Source organism: Callithrix jacchus, chromosome 3 (assembly GCF_049354715.1).
Source record: "Callithrix jacchus isolate 240 chromosome 3, calJac240_pri, whole genome shotgun sequence".
NCBI lineage: Eukaryota > Metazoa > Chordata > Mammalia > Primates > Cebidae > Callithrix > Callithrix jacchus.
Window position 1 is genome coordinate 177,803,219 of NC_133504.1, and position 16,005 is coordinate 177,819,223.

Genomic DNA, 16,005 nt, shown 5'->3' on the forward strand with positions numbered 1-16,005 from the left:
CTAATCCAGTGTCCTTTAGAATTTCCCCAATGTTTTTTGGTACTAGTTACATAGCTTGAGGTTTAGATTTCAGTCCTTTATCCATTTTGGTTTGATTAAATTATTTTTTAATTTTTATTTATTTTCTTTTTTTTTTGAGATGGAGTTTCGCTCTTCTTACCCAGGCTGGGGTGCAATGGCATGATCTTGGCTCACTGCAACCTCTGCCTCCTGGGTTCAGGCAATTCTCCTGCCTCAGCTTCCTAAGTAGCTGGGATTACAGGCACGCACCACCATGCCCAGCTAATTTTTTTGTATTTTTAGTAGAGATGGGGTTTCACCATGTTGACCAGGATGGTCTCCATCTCTTGTCCTTGTGATCCACCCACCTCGGCCTCCCAAAGTGCTGGGATTACAGGCTTGAGCCACTGCGCCCAGCCGATTAAGTTATTTTTAACTCTAGTTATTCTGTTGTGCCAGCAAATACTGTACCTGTATCAGTTGTACTGTCTCCTTTTTCATGTCTGATTTTATTTATTTGGGTCTTGGCAAGAGATATGGGTTTAGTTTTATTCTTCTGCATATGGATATCAGGTTTTCCCAGTACCATTATTGAAGAGACTGTCCTTTCTTCTGTTAAAAATGCATTTACTGTACCTGTATGGATTTATTTCTGGGCTCTCTATTTTGTTCCAGTGATCTATATGTCTGTTTTTATGCCAGTAACATGCCATTTTTGGTTACGATAACCTATAGTATAATTTTCTTCATAATTTCTTTATTGACCCACTGGACATGAAGGAGCATATTGTTTCATTTCCGTGTGTTTGTATAGTTTCCAAAATCATTCTTGTTACTGATTTATAGTTTTATTCCATTCTGGTCAGGGAAGACGCTTGATGCTATTTCAGGATTTTTAAAAATGTCTTAAGACTTGTTTTGTGACCTTACATGTGGTTTCTCCTTGAAAATAATCTATGTGTTGAAGAAAAGAATGTGTATTCTGCAGGCATTGGATGAAATATTCTGTCAATTTCTATGAGGCTCATTTGTTCTACAGTGCAGATTAAGTCTGATGTTTCTTTGTTGATTTTCTGTCTGGAAAATCTGTCCAATGCTGAAAGTGAGATGTTGAAGTCTCCAGCTGTGATTGTATTGAGAGCTATCACTCTCTTTAGCTCTAATAATATTTGCCTTCTGTGTCTGGATGCTCCAGTGTTTGGTGCATATATATTTACAGTTGTTAGATCCTCTTGTCGAATTGATCCTTTTATTGTTATATAATGACCTTTGTCTCTTCTTGCAGTTTTTGTCTTGAAATCTGTTTTGTCTGATGTAAATATAGCTATTCCTGCTCTTTTATGGTTTCCATTGGCATGGAATAGCTTTTTTTGTTCCTTATTTTCAGTCTGTTTGTGTCATTATAGGTTATGTATGTTTATTGTAGGCAATAGACCAATGGGTCTTATTTTTTAATCCATTCACTCATTCTATGTCTTTCGATTGCAGGGTTTAGTCCATTTACATTCAATATTATTATTGATGAGTAAGGACTTGCTCCTGCTCTTTTATTTTTGGTTGATTCATCATTTAGTCTTTCTACTTAAGATAAGAGTAGTTGATACACCACACTTACCGTGCTATAACAGTCTGTGTTTTTCTGTGTACTTACTATTACCAGGCAGTTTTGTATCTTCAGATAATTTCTTATCGCTCATTAGTATCTTTTTCTTTCAGATTGAAGAACTCCTTGTAGCATTTCTTGTAGGACAGGTCTGGTGTTGATGAAATCCCTCAGCTTTTGTTTGTCTGAGAAAGTCTTTATTTCTCTTTCATGTGTGAAGAATACTTTTGCTGTATATAGTATTCTAGGAAAAAAGTTTTTCCCTTCAGCAGCTTAAATATATTAGGCCACTGTCTCCTGGCCTGTCAGGTTTCCGCTGAATAGTATGCTGCCAGACGTATTGTAGCTCCAATGTATGTTATTTGTTTCTTTTCTTATGCTGCTTTTAGGATCCTTTATCCTAGATCTGTGGGAATTTGATTATTGGCTTACTTGAAGTAGTCTTCTCTGAGTTTATCTGGTAGGTGTTCTATACAATTCTTATATTTGGATATTGATACTTTTTTTTATAAGTTTGGGTGGTTCTCTGATATTATCCCTTTGAATAATCTTTCTACCCCTATCTCTTTCTTGGCCTTGTCTTTAAGGCCAATAACTCTTAGATTTGCTTTTTAGGTAATTCTCTGGATCGTGTAGGCATGCTTCATTGTTTCTTGGTTCTTTTTTCTTTGTCTCCTCTGACTGTGTGTTTCAAATAGCTTGTCTTTAAGTTCACTGTTGCTTCTCTTTGATCTATTCTGCTGTTAAAAGACTGTTATACATTCTTCAATATGTCAGTTGCATTTTTAAACTTGAGAATTTCTGCTTGATTTCTTAAGTTATTTAAATGTCTTTGTTATATTTATCTGATAGAATTCTGAATTCCTTCTGTGTTCTTTTAATTTTCTCTTGAGTTTCTTCAAGACAGCTGTTTTGAATTCTCTGTGTGAAAAGTCATGTACTCTATTTCTCCAGGGTTGTTTCCTGGGCCCTTATTTCGTTTGGTGCGGTCATGTTTTCCTGGATGGTCTGGATGCTTTTGGATGTTCACTGGTGTCTGGGCGTTGAAGCCTACCCCAAGAGCCTGCTTAGTACTCTACCTCCCTGTGGCTGAGCTGGTACCTAAAGGGAAGGAAAACATCCCCTTTCCTTTTCCCTCTGCGTCTGTCAACCAGAAGGAGTCTCTCACACTAGCCACCACAGCGGGGGATGTGCTGGGTCTTGCCTGAAACAGCAGATTTCAGAGTCTCACCCAAGAACCACAGTGTACTACCTGGGTTTTGCTGCTGGTTATTCAGGACCCAAGGGCTCTTTGGCCAACAGGTGATGGGTCCCGCATAGACTGTGTCTTTTCCTTCAAGGTAGCAGCTTCCCTTCTGGTCCAGGATGTGTCTAGAAATGTTATCCACAAGTGAGTGCCTGGGATGGGGGCCTGATGACGCTGACTGATGCCTTATCCTACTGTGGATAAACTGGTATCCAAGATAGCAAAGTATTCTTTACGCCCTCTTCTCTTCAAGCAGAGGAAATGGGTCTCTTCATGCTGTTTTTAATCACTCCATCCAATAGCATTGGGACTGATGCACACATTAAGGATCTAAATAATTTCTTTCTTTTTTTTTAAAGTTGCATTAAGATAAGGCAACACAGGGGTCTAATGCGGCTGAGAGTTTTTGAGAGAGGAGGGTTTTTAGTAGGGTAGCTACATTCCCAGTAGAGAGCTCTGCTAGGGTAAAAGAGGCATGAGTGCTAGAAAAGGGCATGCAATGGTGAAAAGCCACTATCTGCACTACCTAAAGTTGGGGCAGGGGTGTCACAAGCACTCCCTTAGCTGCCCTGTCTGGTGTCTCAGTAAGTCACATGCCCCTTAAGTCTACTGGCTCTGGGCTCAGCATTCGGACTTGCTTAGGAGTTGCTGTCCCTGTGGCCTAGACTGCCTTTAAGGTTAGTCAGGGCTCCCAAGCCACCCACGGTGGCAAGACTTGCTGAAACTCAAGTTCTGATGACTGGGATGGGCTATTCTCTCTGGCTAGGGCTTGTCTAAATGCTCCCTCCATGGGGAGGCATCCGCTGAGTTCAGCCCAATTTTTGCTTTCTGCTATGACAGGGCAGCACTGAATTCAATGTCTTAAAATTACTGCACTCTCCCTTTCTCAAACCACAAGGCTGCTGCTGCTGGAGGATGGAGGACAGGTGGCATTGACAATTCAAAATTCTCTCCTGCCTTCTTCAGTGCCTCTCTCAGCAATATGAAGTTAAAATTAGGTATTGTGGTTACCCACCTGATTTTTGATTTTACAAAGTTGCTTTTTTTGTGTATAGATAGTTGTTAAATTGTGTTCCTGGCAGGGTGGAAGGGTTAAACCTTCTATTTGTCCATCTTGCTGCATCTCTCTCTACTGATTTTATTGTAGTTGATATTGTTAGGAATGAAAATGAGCTCTGTGAGTTATAATTGTCTTCATTTTGCAGACCAGGAAATTGAGGCTTAGAGCAATATTAAGTAGCCAAAGTTACAGCAATAAAAAAAGGTGGGACCAATCTTTGATGGAAATCAGAGCCCACTCCTCTGAGAACTCACCTTCTTGCTAGCTCCAGACTTAAAAGTGCTAACTAGGAGCAGGTTTATGGGGCCCCAGGAGATGTTCAACCGGAGGCCTCTGACCTGCAGGGGCTGCAGAGGGGAAATCTGCAGGACTGATTAGGTTTGTTTTCCACCCATATAAGTTTGTTCTAACACTGCTATAAAGAACTACCTGAGACTGGGTAATTAATAAAGAAAAGAGGCTTAATTGACTCACCATTTCAGAGGCTGTTCAGGAGGCATGGCAGGGGAGGCCTCAGGAAATTTACAGTTATGGTAGAATGTGAAGGGAAAGCAAGCACATCTTCACAAGGCATCAGGAGAGACAGAGTGAGCAGAGGGAGAGTGCCACACATTTTTAGACAAGCAGATATCATGAGAACTCACTCATGATCATGAGAACAGCAAGGAAATCTGCCCTCATAATCCAATTACCTCCCACTAGGTCCCTCTCCCAACATTGAGAATTATAATTCAATATGAGATTTGGGTGGGGGCATAGAGCTAAATCATATCACCACCTAACCTTGCCATGTCCTTGTGTAATTTTTGGAAGTCTTCTGAACTAACATTTCTTGTCTAGAAACATGCACACTCAAGATCAATTTAACTAGTAAAAACAAAACAAATACCTGTTTTATGTTAGATTCTGGGGTAAGTGAAAAAGATACTGACCTATCATTCATTTGTAGCTTGTGCATCCATCCTTTCCTGTGTCTATCCATATCACAAACATGTATTAAACACCTACTGTATGTAAGACACAATCCTGAAGGTGCTTTTCTTCCCTAAGTCTTATTTTGCCTACCAGAGAGTACAGTATTCCCAATTCAAGATAAGAAGTGGTGAATAAGAGTGAGGTGAGGTGCAAATTTTTGAGGACAGTTAGAGCAGGGAGTGATTACTTCTGACAGGTTTCCACTACCCAGCTAAGTAGCAAGGTGAGGACTCCGGGGCTGAGCTGCAACTCACAGAGCGGGAAGACCAATATGCTTTGAGAAAAGGTTCAGTGGCTTCATGCCATAGCAGATGCTGGTGTGTACACGTGGGAGCAAGTACTGCTTTATGCCGTTTTTCATCCGCCTCAGCTACTAGCATTGGAACAGATGATGCACACTAAGGATCCAAATGATTTTTTTTAGTTGCATTGAGATTAGGCAGCAGAAGGGTCTAATGCGTCAGGGATGAGAGAGGAGAGTTTTTAGGAGGGTAGCTGCATTCCAAGTAAGTGACTCTGCTGGGGTAAAAGAGGCATGAGCGCTGCAAGAAGGGCGTGCGGGATTAACCAGGCACCCCTACAGGAAATGGATGCTGTTCAGGTGCTGGTGGTCACACAGGGACAACGTGGCGAAGCAGCTCAGCCGGTCCAATCAGAATGTGTCCAGGGCTCGGGTTTCGCGATCTTTAAGTGACTGAGTCAGATCCCCACGCGGCACCTGGCCACGCGCTCAGCTCTCCCGCCGCCGTGAGTATATTTAAGGAATCCTTCCCATTACAGCGGCTCCATACCCAAGTCCCCGCCCCGGACAGAGGAAGCCGCAACAGGTTCCCCCCGCCCCCAGCACCCGGGCCTCACTCTCCGGCCTCCCACCACGTCCGGGAGTCCGGCCGCAGGGCAGCCTGAGCCCCTCCCCGGCAAGCGGGCGGGCCAGAGGGGCTGGCTCTCCGAAGGCTGTCGCGGTGGTCCCCGAAGCCGGATCATAAATAATTCACGAGCCGGGGCCTGGCGAACTAAAGGAAGGCGGCGGCAGCGGTGACTAGGGCGGGAGCAGGAGCGGGAGCCGGGTACACGGTGAGTAGCTGCGTCCTCATCCCGGAACCAGAGAGGCGTCTGCTGTCCAGGCGCGGGGCTGAGCTCACTCCTTCCACAGTACTGGGGGTGTGCCGTGAGGAGTGGACGGGCTCGCTCGGCGTCCCCCTTACCCTGGCCATCTGCGCCGCCTCTCTGGCCCCGCAGCAGGCGGTGCGGGCCGGGGCAGCGTCTGGGGCCGGAGGGACTGCGGGGAGCGCGTCATGGTCCCGGTGCCCGGCCACCCCAAACTTTTTCGGCTGAGTGGAGGCCTGGGCAGCCCCGCTTGGGTCTTCTTTCCATCCACTGGGGCTGGGGGCGCGGGTGGGAGTAGCTGGCGGCTGTGGTTCCGAAGTAGGAGGTGGGTGCGCGCACCGGACCGGAGCCCCAGAGACTTTGGACTAGCTCTCGGTGAGAACGGCGATGGAGGTGAGACTCGCCAGGGGCTTGGGAACAAGTCTTCAGTTAAGGAAGCCCTAGGAATGGCCCCGGGGACGTGAGGCGCTGAGCCTCCCGGGTTGAGTGCGGAAAGGGGCTAATACTGTGCAGCCGACCACAGCCGGAAGAGAGATTGGGGATGCAAAGCGAAGCCGTCTCCCCGGTCCATGGGGAGCGCCTGCACCCCTGGCTGGAAACACCCTCCCAGCCTCCCGACCCACGGCCCTTCTGCGTGCATGCGCTGGGACCCGCGGCTATCGCTAGATGGAGAACTGGGGTGCTCACGGCGCACTCCGCCAGAAGGCGCCGACCCGACAACAAAGAGGAGCGTGGACAGACAAGGAGCTTCACCGCTGTAGAAAGTGGGAGGCTCGGGATCACTTTCCCTGAGAGCCCGCGTCTGCAGGGGCAGGGGGTCCGATCGGAGGGAGGAACTAGCTCCCTCCGATCTTTTCTCTCTGGCGGGATCGCCCACAGTCCGTGCCCAGCAGGGGCCGCGACGGGGAACTGGGGCAGACGCGCTCGGGGCAGCCAAGTTTCTCTGGCAACCCCCTCCCCTGCGCGGCGGCGAATTCCTGGAGTCTCCCGGCTTCCCGCGCCCGCCCCGCCGCTCATTCTTTTGTGTCCCGCAGGAGCGAGAAGCTTCTGCCCAGAAGGGAGCTAAGCCAGGAGGGATCTTGGCCTGGAGGTGGTTTGGAGGGAAAGGGCGGGGAAGCCGGCGCCCCAGGCTTCCTGCTGCAACAGGTTGCTCCCGGACCCCGCGATGGGGACTGACCTTTTTGGAGAAAGGTTTGCTGGAGTTCTTGCGGCGGCAGCTGCTCTTTGTTAAGATAAGCAAGTGCATGATCCAGTTCTTGAGTGCCCCGCCGCCCCCCCGAGACTCACACGACAGGAACAACTGTGGCGAAATGTTGAGTTCAATCATATGAAATTGTCGGTTTCTTGGATGGAAGATATGAATATCGTCAACCTCATATGATTCAACTTGTGTGATGCTACTTATTTTTCTTGTGATGTTACTTATCTTTCTTTTCTCGCCGTCGTGTCTGTCAGGGTGACCCTTAGGCGCCCTGGCGGAGTTGAGATCAGAGTATTGATGCTAGCAGAAGCAGAAAGGCCCCGGATAGCCTCTCAGCTGCGTGCCCGGTGCTTTACCTAGTAGATCACTAGCCAGCCAACGCTGTGCGAAATCCCCCTTTGACAGATGAGCAGAAGAAGGATTGGAGAATGCAAACAACTGTCATCTTGGCGGAGTTAGTGAGGGGGACCAGAGCCGCCTGCCCTATCTCAAGAGCTTGGGCTATTGTCTATTCAGCAGTGCCCTTTAGTTTATTCTTTTTTTAAAAAAATGTGTTCCATACTTTTTTTCTAAACTTCCTTCTGATTTTTATACGAGACAGTTTCTTTGTGTTTTAGTACAGTGAAATAAACAAATGTGTCAAAGGACAAGCTGAAAACTTTAAACCAAGTGTTGTTTTGTTGGTACTATTTAAGATATAAAGGAAATAGGTTTCTCAGGGAACAAAGAGCTATTTCTGAAATTGGTTAAGGATCAGGATACTTTGTTAAAACAGTGGAAGCTGAGATTGGGGTAATTTTGTCAGATAAAGGACTTATTGAAAGAATGGGCCCTGGGTGACTTAGGGAAGTAGCAGGAAGGCTGGCTAGCCAGGTTTAGGAGTCCAAGACACTCCACAGGACCCCTGATATGTGGATGGCTGTGGCTGCCAGGGCAGGACCCTGGATGTGGCTGCTGGCACTGCTGCCATCATTGCTAGAATGAATTAGACACTGTCCTGCTTCAGAGTGCGCAGGCCCAGGCCCAGAAGAAAGCTTCTGATTGGCCCAGCGTGGCTCAGCCTCACCAGGACACAGTTTGGGCACCTCTGCTGGCCTCACAATCCAAGGCAGAGGTGCCTCCCACTCAACTCACAAAGGTGGGATAAGAAGTTGGGTAGCCCCCATGTGCCCCCAAAAAGCACCCTAGATGACAAAAATCCACGACAAAGATCCTTTTTAAAAAGAAAGATTCTGAGAGGTTCCATTGAAAGAAGAAAAGAAAGTGATTGATCACCGTATTTGCTTTTAAACCAGTATTGAAATGCAGTTCTCTGGACTCCAGAATCATGTAAAGTCACCGAGGCTGGAGTGCAGTGGTGTGATTATGGCTCACTGCAGGCTCAACCTCCTGAACTCAAGTAATCTTCCTGCCTCAGCCTCCCGAGTAGTTGGGACTACAGTTGTATACCACTATGTTCCCTAATTTTAAAAAACTTTTTAATTTTTTTGTAGAGACAAGGCCTCACTATGTTGCCCAGGCGGGTAGCAGTCCTTTTCATTGAGTACCAGCTGTGTTCCAGGCCCTGGGGATACAGAAATAAGCCAGGAACCTGCACAGCAGCTGGGATAGATCAATTCAAAGCAACATGAAAAGGGCATTTGGGGAGATTTCACCTTATATCTGTTATTCTGCAGTATGTTTGGGAAGCCTGAAGTGTCCTTGGAAAGCAGCGTGAAGTGGCTAGGCGGACACTCCAGGATCAGAGGTCTCCAGGAACAGAACTCTTTTCAAACTTTAGTTGTGAAGAATCAGCCCCCAGGACAGCTTGTTAAAAATGCAGATTAATGGGCTTCATCCCAGAAATTAGATGCATTAGTAATCTGCATTTCAAGTAAGCACCCCATTTTATGCTTGAGACAGATGCTGCTCTCAGTGGTTCTTGGACCCAGTAGTGGGGTTTACCAGGTAAGACTCAGAGCTTCTCTTTTTGGCACAACCTATTAAACCCGAGATGAAAAACTTCCTTCTTGACTTGACTTTAATCGGTTTCCAGTGTTTCTTAGTGAGATTTCAATATTTTCTTAAAATGTACTTTAAAACTTCCTAGGGACCTACATTTTGGAGCAAGATGTAGAGAAATGTGGAAATACAACTCTAGTTGCTGTCAAACTCAAATGATTTTCTCCTGTCTTTGCTGCAGTGAGCAGCTGTGTTTCATATCACTGGAAATTTCCCTTCACCTTTTTGTCACCGAGATAGTTGAAAAGACTGTTTGCTCGTTCTTCCCTGGGCAGTTTCTCTCTGGGCCGAGGCTTGGTGGCATTACCAGAAAGCGGGCCTTTCTCAGCATCTGAACCTTTAATCCTTCCAGCTGCTCTGCTGGAGGCTTAGCTCTCTGTCCTGTAAAAAAAAAGATAGAGTACACGTGGTGTGTGTGTGTGCTTGCAGTACATGTTCAAAGGGAGCCCTTTGGAAACACCAGGATCGTGGTGTCTACTGTGGGTGTGATGGAGGCAGAACCTAACGTGTGGGGCACGAGGTTAGTACTGGCAGCCACTTGGGATCCCAGCAGCCCATGATTTGACAAAGGAAGAGTTTAGGGTCACTATATTGGTAGCTTTGTGCAGGAGTAATTGGAGTGGGACAGGACTTAGAAGATGAGGCAATGGAGGGGATCAGATAGGAATTAACATCTTTGCTCAAATAGCTCATGAAATCTCATCTCTTGTCCGAAGCTTTCTTTGACTTGGAATATTGGTAGTGGGTCCTCTGGTCTCTTGTAAAGTATGTCACTTTCTTCCTCATCCCCCTTCCCTTTCTCACAGTGTGTGTTTCAGGAGCACCCTGTACTTATCTAGAAAGTTAGTAACTATGTATCTAGGTTACAAAATGACAGTGTCTTGCTCTTGCTCCAGACACTTAATACAGACAGGAAGAGTGGTACATTCCAGATCCTTCCAGGTTCTGTGCTGATTTGCCTAGTCTCATGAAATGGCACAAGGAAATAACATATTTTGGCTTTGATGCCAGCACCTGCCCTGTGGCTCTGGAGCAGGCTGTGTTTGGTTTCCACCCACCTACCTGGATTAGCTGAAGACCTTGCTCTAAGGCTTTGCAGCCTCCTCTCCGGGGCAGTTCCTGGTGCAGGCAGGTTACCTACATCAGTGACTCTGCCGCTATTTCTTTGCCTGCCATGGTTGGTGCCATGAGTTAAAGAAGCTGCTCATCAGGCTCTTACTAAACACTGACCGTGTGCCATGCCCGGTGTTAAGGTCTGGGAATTGAAAGACGAGTGGAACAGGGTGTACCTTGGAGGCCCTTTCTGTCCTGTTTCCTTCACAGACGCTGGAGTGACAGCTGCTTTAGGATTCTTGTGTCTTTCTCCCTCTCCCAAGGGGTAGGTAGAGTCTCCTTTTGCCCTGCCTTTCGTCTGCGAGACTCGTAGTTGTTGAGGTGGTAACTTAGGCTGCAGGTTTCAATCAGGATTACTTGGTGAGCTTATTAGAAAGACAGGTTCCAGTGACACACATGTGTCTGGCCTCAAACAATGTGGTCCTTATCCTTGAGGCCATGCCCTTCTAGTTTGGATTGGGGGCAAAGTGGAGAGAGGGGTGTTTGAAATGGGATTAGTGAGCAACTAAGTAGAATAGAAGACAGAGTAAGGTATATGTAAGTGTTGAGGAGAACAGCACACACTTTGAGAAGAAATAAGCATATACTCTATTGTGGGGGCCTCAGTGGCTCTTACTAGAGCCTGAGAGGGAGGGACAGTGTGTTGAGGTCATTGTTAGATCTTGGACTTTGAAGGCAAACTAGTGAGTTTGAATCTTGGCTGCATGGCTACTCACCTGTAACCTTGGGCAAGTCACAGGTGAATTCTCTCTGTGTCAGCTTCCTCATCTGCAAAATGAGATAGTGCCTTAAACAAGGAGGACCTTATTTCTATCTGTGAAGCATGAAGGACAGTGCCTGGAATGCAGTATGTGTTCAATAAATGTTAGTTTCCAAGATCCCAAGCCTTCTCTACAATACCTGGTATTTCCCGGACCCCCAAAGGGTCTGTGTTTTGAATGTGGCCCTCCTGATGAAGGATCTTCTCTGAGTCATGGCTTTGATGCCAGCGCCTGCCCTGTGGCTCTGGAGCAGGCTGTGTGCTTGGTTTCCACTCATCCATCCGGATTAGGCTGAAGGCCTTGCTCTAAAGCTTTGCAGCCTACTCCCTGAGCAGCTCCAGGTGCAGGCAGGTTACATGCACTGATGACTCTCCTGCTGTTTCTCTCCCTGCCAGGGATGGTGCCTTGAGTGAATGACTCCCTTGGAGAACATTCTTCTGTATCCCTCACCTGAAGCCAGCCCCAGCCAGAAAACGAAGATTCAGCAGATCCAGTGCTTGCTGCTCCTCTTCTGCTCAGGAACACACTTGACTTCCCCAAGGCTTCCAGAAGCCCTGAGGCAGGAGGCACCCAGTTCTACCTCATGTTTGGAGGATCTTGCTAGCTATGGCCCTTGTACTCGGCTCCCTGTTGCTGCTGGGGCTGTGTGGGAACACCTTTTCAGGAGGGCAGCCTTCATCCACAGATGCTCCGAAGGCTTGGAATTATGAATTGCCTGAAACAAGTTATGAGACCCAAGACTCCCATAAAGCTGGACCCATTGGCATTCTCTTTGAGCTGGTGCATATCTTTCTCTATGTGGTACAGCCGCATGATTTCCCAGAAGGTAAGTGCTGATGGCGGGCAAAGATAGGATTTATCCTCAAACACACCCACAGTATGGTTTTTTAATGTCAATGCAATCAATATATGCCATATTCAGTATTTTAGTGATTGCTTTGCACAGAAGCAGAAAGCATGTAGACAGAAGTTAAGATGACTTGTACCAGGTTAAATAGGTTGTGAGGAATGTTATTATAAGAAATGGAAGCAAACAACGTTGCTGTGTTGGTCTTCCACGTCTTTACCTTTTGTTTGGTTTTGTTTTGCTTTGTTTGGGTTAGAGCAATGAATTATTTTAAGGTGCTTAGAATAAAGTAAAAGAGTAAAAGTAAGGTTAGGGTAAAAAGTAAGCGTAAAGCTAGAATAAAGTTAGAGTAAAGTTAGTGTAAAAATGCAATTGTGTATCATCAAAGGAGAAACGAATCATTATCTGGCATCTTGATGGCCACCTCAGTGCTTAAAACTTTACCTCTCTTCTGCCTACCACAATAGGCAAATTTTGACATTGCTTAGGGTAGGAAAAGCATGTTTACCTGATCAGCTGTTTTCTTCAGTGCTAAGAGCGTGGGTGTGCGGAAGAGGATTGGCACTTACCGGAACCGTCGTGCCGCAGTGCTGCTGTTCTTCACACACACAACGCTCTTTGCCATTTTCGCCTTCTCAGTGTTTGTCGTTTTCTCTACTCTTCTGAATTTAGGGTGTGTGTTCATAGAAATGGGATCACGAAAATAAAAATAGTCTGTGGGAAATATCTGCTATTAGGGTTTGGCATCTAAAGTTTTGATTGGCTTAATGTTAAGTCTGCCCTAAGCCTGTTCTTTTAGTTACAAAGATTTGAATACAATCATTGTTGACTACTGTTTGTAAGTCGCTACTGGTGTGTGTACGTGCCTGTGTGTGAGAGAGAGGGAAGAAAAGAGAGAATGTGTTTACTGAACTTCAGCACTTTTTATGTTTATATGATGGAGAGTTTATAGATTTTCATTAAAATACATGTTCATTGATTTCTTTAACACTTATTTGTCTTAGATTGGGCAATTAAAATAACTCAAAGTGTAGTTGTCAATATTTTGCTAATTTAAATTCCGGTTCACTGAAACAGATCACTTTAAATGCTTACTTTCATTGAAGATAATTCTGAACTAATGCTATTTACTGTCTATGTTGCTGTTAAAATACTAACTTTGGAAATCCAAAAGACAGAAGTAGAAAATTAGCTGAGTTTATTTATTAACATTGGATTCAAATTTACTCTTCTAAATAGATATCTCTCAGTTTATTTGGAGACTTAATATGTGTTACTGAATAAAATACCAACTATTGTTTTTTTAAAAGAAATTTATTTTAATTTTTGTGGGTACATAGTAGGTGTATATATTTATGGGGTACAAGAGATACTTGATACAGACATGTAATACATAATAATCACATCGTATAAAATGGGGTATCTATCCCCTCAAACACTTATTCTTTGTATTACAAGCAATCCAGTTACTCTTTTAGTTATTTCAAAATGTACAATTACATTATGATTGACTATAGTCATCTGTTGTGCTATCAGATACTAGGTCTTATTCATTCTTTTAAACTATTTTCCTACTAGTGTTTTTAGTCTTTGCTTCTTTGTTTTGTTTTAATCTAAAAGGCATAGAATTCAGTCACTGAATATGAATTTACAATGACTTCTTCAAAAAGATTGGAAAGCTTCCCATGTCTCAGTCTAAGGCATATCATGTAATTAGTTAATCTCATAATCTCTCCGTATGTTGCTCTATTTTGGTCCCTTTAGATTCGATTGGAAGGTTTCCTCATACTTCTTTTTTTTTTAATAAGTAAAAGCAGTATATTTTAAGGTCTTCCTTCTAGTAATCAAGTTAGAATATGTCTTTTAGCTTACACAACTTTCAGTGCATTACAAGGTTTGTAACTGCAACAACATTGTTAGACTGAAGGAGGGAACTGAAGAATTGTAATCCTAATGTAATCTGAGGGTATTAGCCTAGTTTGTCTCTTAACCTTCATCAATACTTCTTTCTTGGAGAAGGAAATTCTCAAGTTTCAACCAAAGACCAGGGCACACCAACATTACCACTTTTGGAGGAAAAATTATTAGGTTGCTTAAATAATATAATATTGTATTTAACAGATGAATCTTGGGGTATTGGTTTTCTTCCATCATCCCATATGTTTGCATTCTTTCACCTAGTTACTACATTCCCTAGTAGTCTCAAAGTGCCCACTGGGTGCTTTGCAATGTAGAGGACACATAATAGACAATCATTATTTTTCCATTTGGGGCCAGCGTGTTTCACAAGCACCAAATCATAAATAGATGCCCTAATAATCCAATATGCAAAAAACAAACAAAACAGAGAAAGAGGGAGTGAGACCGTGTGCATGATTGAGTCCTATTTATTGTTTATTAGTTGAATACCTTAGTACATTAACCAGACACAAGACTTCAGGACAGGTCCTCTGTGAAGTAATGTCTTCATAGAAGCTGTTCTCTCGTAGGCATATCCTTTCATTTGAAGCATGCACCTGCCCAGTGGACTCTTCGTGCCTGTTGCCCAGATAGAGCCGATATATTAAGGCAGAGAAATTGCAGTGGAAAAAGAGCTGAATGCAAGCAGAGCTAGCTAATAGGAGATGCAAGTTTTATTATTACTCAAATCAGTCTCCCCGAAAATTTACAGATTAGGGTTTTTAAGGATAATTTGGTTGGGGGGGTGGTTAGAAAGTGGGGAGCGCTGACTGGTCAGGTTGAAGATGAAATCAGAGAATAGAAGCTGTCGTCTTCCTCTGTCAGTTCCTGGGTGGAGGCCACAAGACAGATGAGCCAGTTTATGTATCTAGGTGGCATCAGCTGATGCATGGAAACACAGGGTCTGCAAAGTATCTCAAGCGCTGATTTTAGGCTTTGCAACAGTAATGTTGTCCCCGGGAGCACACATTAGCTTGTGGCAGACTGAGAAACTCTCATCTCTAGGACTAGTTTTTTCTCCCTATAAAACACAGCTGCTTTGTGTGATTTTTCTTTTATTTTACTATGATGCTTCTAACATGACCATGGGTTAGTACGGAAAATAGTAATTTTTGCACGTTAAAAGTGTGCATCGTAAAAGGCTGTCTGATGCAGATGATGCCACTTTCAATTGTATGTGGCTGTGATGAACTTGGTGTAAGTTCTGACCCAGATCTGAGCTATTCTAATGGAGCAAGCAAGAAAAAAAAAATCTCCTCTGTTGTTAGTTTTATATAAACTCTCTAAAACTAGTCTCTGCCCTGTTTTGTTTCGTTTTTTTGGTTTTTGTTTTTGGAGATGGAGTCTCACTCTGTTCCCCATACTGGAGTGCAATGGCGTGATCTCGGCTGACTTCAACTTCCGCCTCCGGGGTCAAGTGATTCCCCTGCCTTGGGCTCCTGAGTAGCTGGGATCACAGGCACACATCACCATACTTGGCTAATTTTTGTGTTTTTGGTAGAGATGGGGTTTTGCCATGTTGTCTAGGCTGGTCTTGAACTCCTGACCTTAGGTGATCCGCCTACCTTGGCCTCCCAAAATGCTGGGATTACAGGTGTGAGCCACCACGCCTGGTGTTGGTATGTTTTTAAAATTAGATTTTAAGATGGTCGACCTATTTGTAAAAACATTTGAGGTGAATCTGATTTGCTCCTGGGATTTAGTGTGTGTGGGAGTGAAGTTGGGTGAGTTGGTAGAAGTGGGAAAGGTAGAGAGGTAAGCCTTGTTTCCTTCGACTTTGAGAGGCCATCAGGATGTTATAGTGCGTATAAAAGCTCTCTCTGTTGCAGGTAACAGAATCCTATTAGCTGTAAGGACAAAATTATAACAAATTTAGTGTATAGATCTCAATTGGCTAAATTTGCAATTCTAGAATTGGACAACACTTTACTCCATAATATTGAATAAGTGTTGCAGCGAGTCCAGCAGAGCCTAGCTTACTAGTCAGAAAAAGGGCTGAAGAAAGCAGAAACAAAGAACATAAAGTGAATTGGTCATTTCAAAATTACTTTCCTTATAAGGCAAGGGACATGGAGACAGAGCAAGAGAGAAATAACTGGTTATATCAAGTGACTTCAAGTTAAGGACTGAAA

At 44.4% G+C, this 16,005-nt stretch overlaps 1 protein-coding gene across 26 annotated transcripts in view; it reads left to right on the forward strand.

The window, feature by feature from the left end:
• PROM1 (prominin 1) overlaps positions 1-16,005 on the forward strand; it is a 153,367-nt gene that overhangs the window by 34,230 nt on the left and 103,132 nt on the right. For 12 of the 26 annotated variants that reach the window (XR_013533182.1, XM_035294015.3, XM_035294008.3 and 9 more), the window contains exons 1-2: positions 5,895-5,958; positions 11,463-11,893. The exons of 2 other annotated variants lie outside the window; for them this stretch is intronic. Coding sequence is in view for 22 of the 24 variants with exons in the window: in XM_035294015.3 (XP_035149906.3) it covers positions 11,674-11,893 (220 nt within the window). In the remaining 2 variants the exon portion in view is untranslated. Of the gene's footprint in view, positions 1-5,585; positions 5,632-5,894; positions 6,385-11,462; positions 11,894-16,005 lie in introns of those variants that run through there. 12 more of the 26 variants (XR_013533183.1, XM_002806669.6, XM_078367474.1 and 9 more) reach the window with 3 other exon arrangements.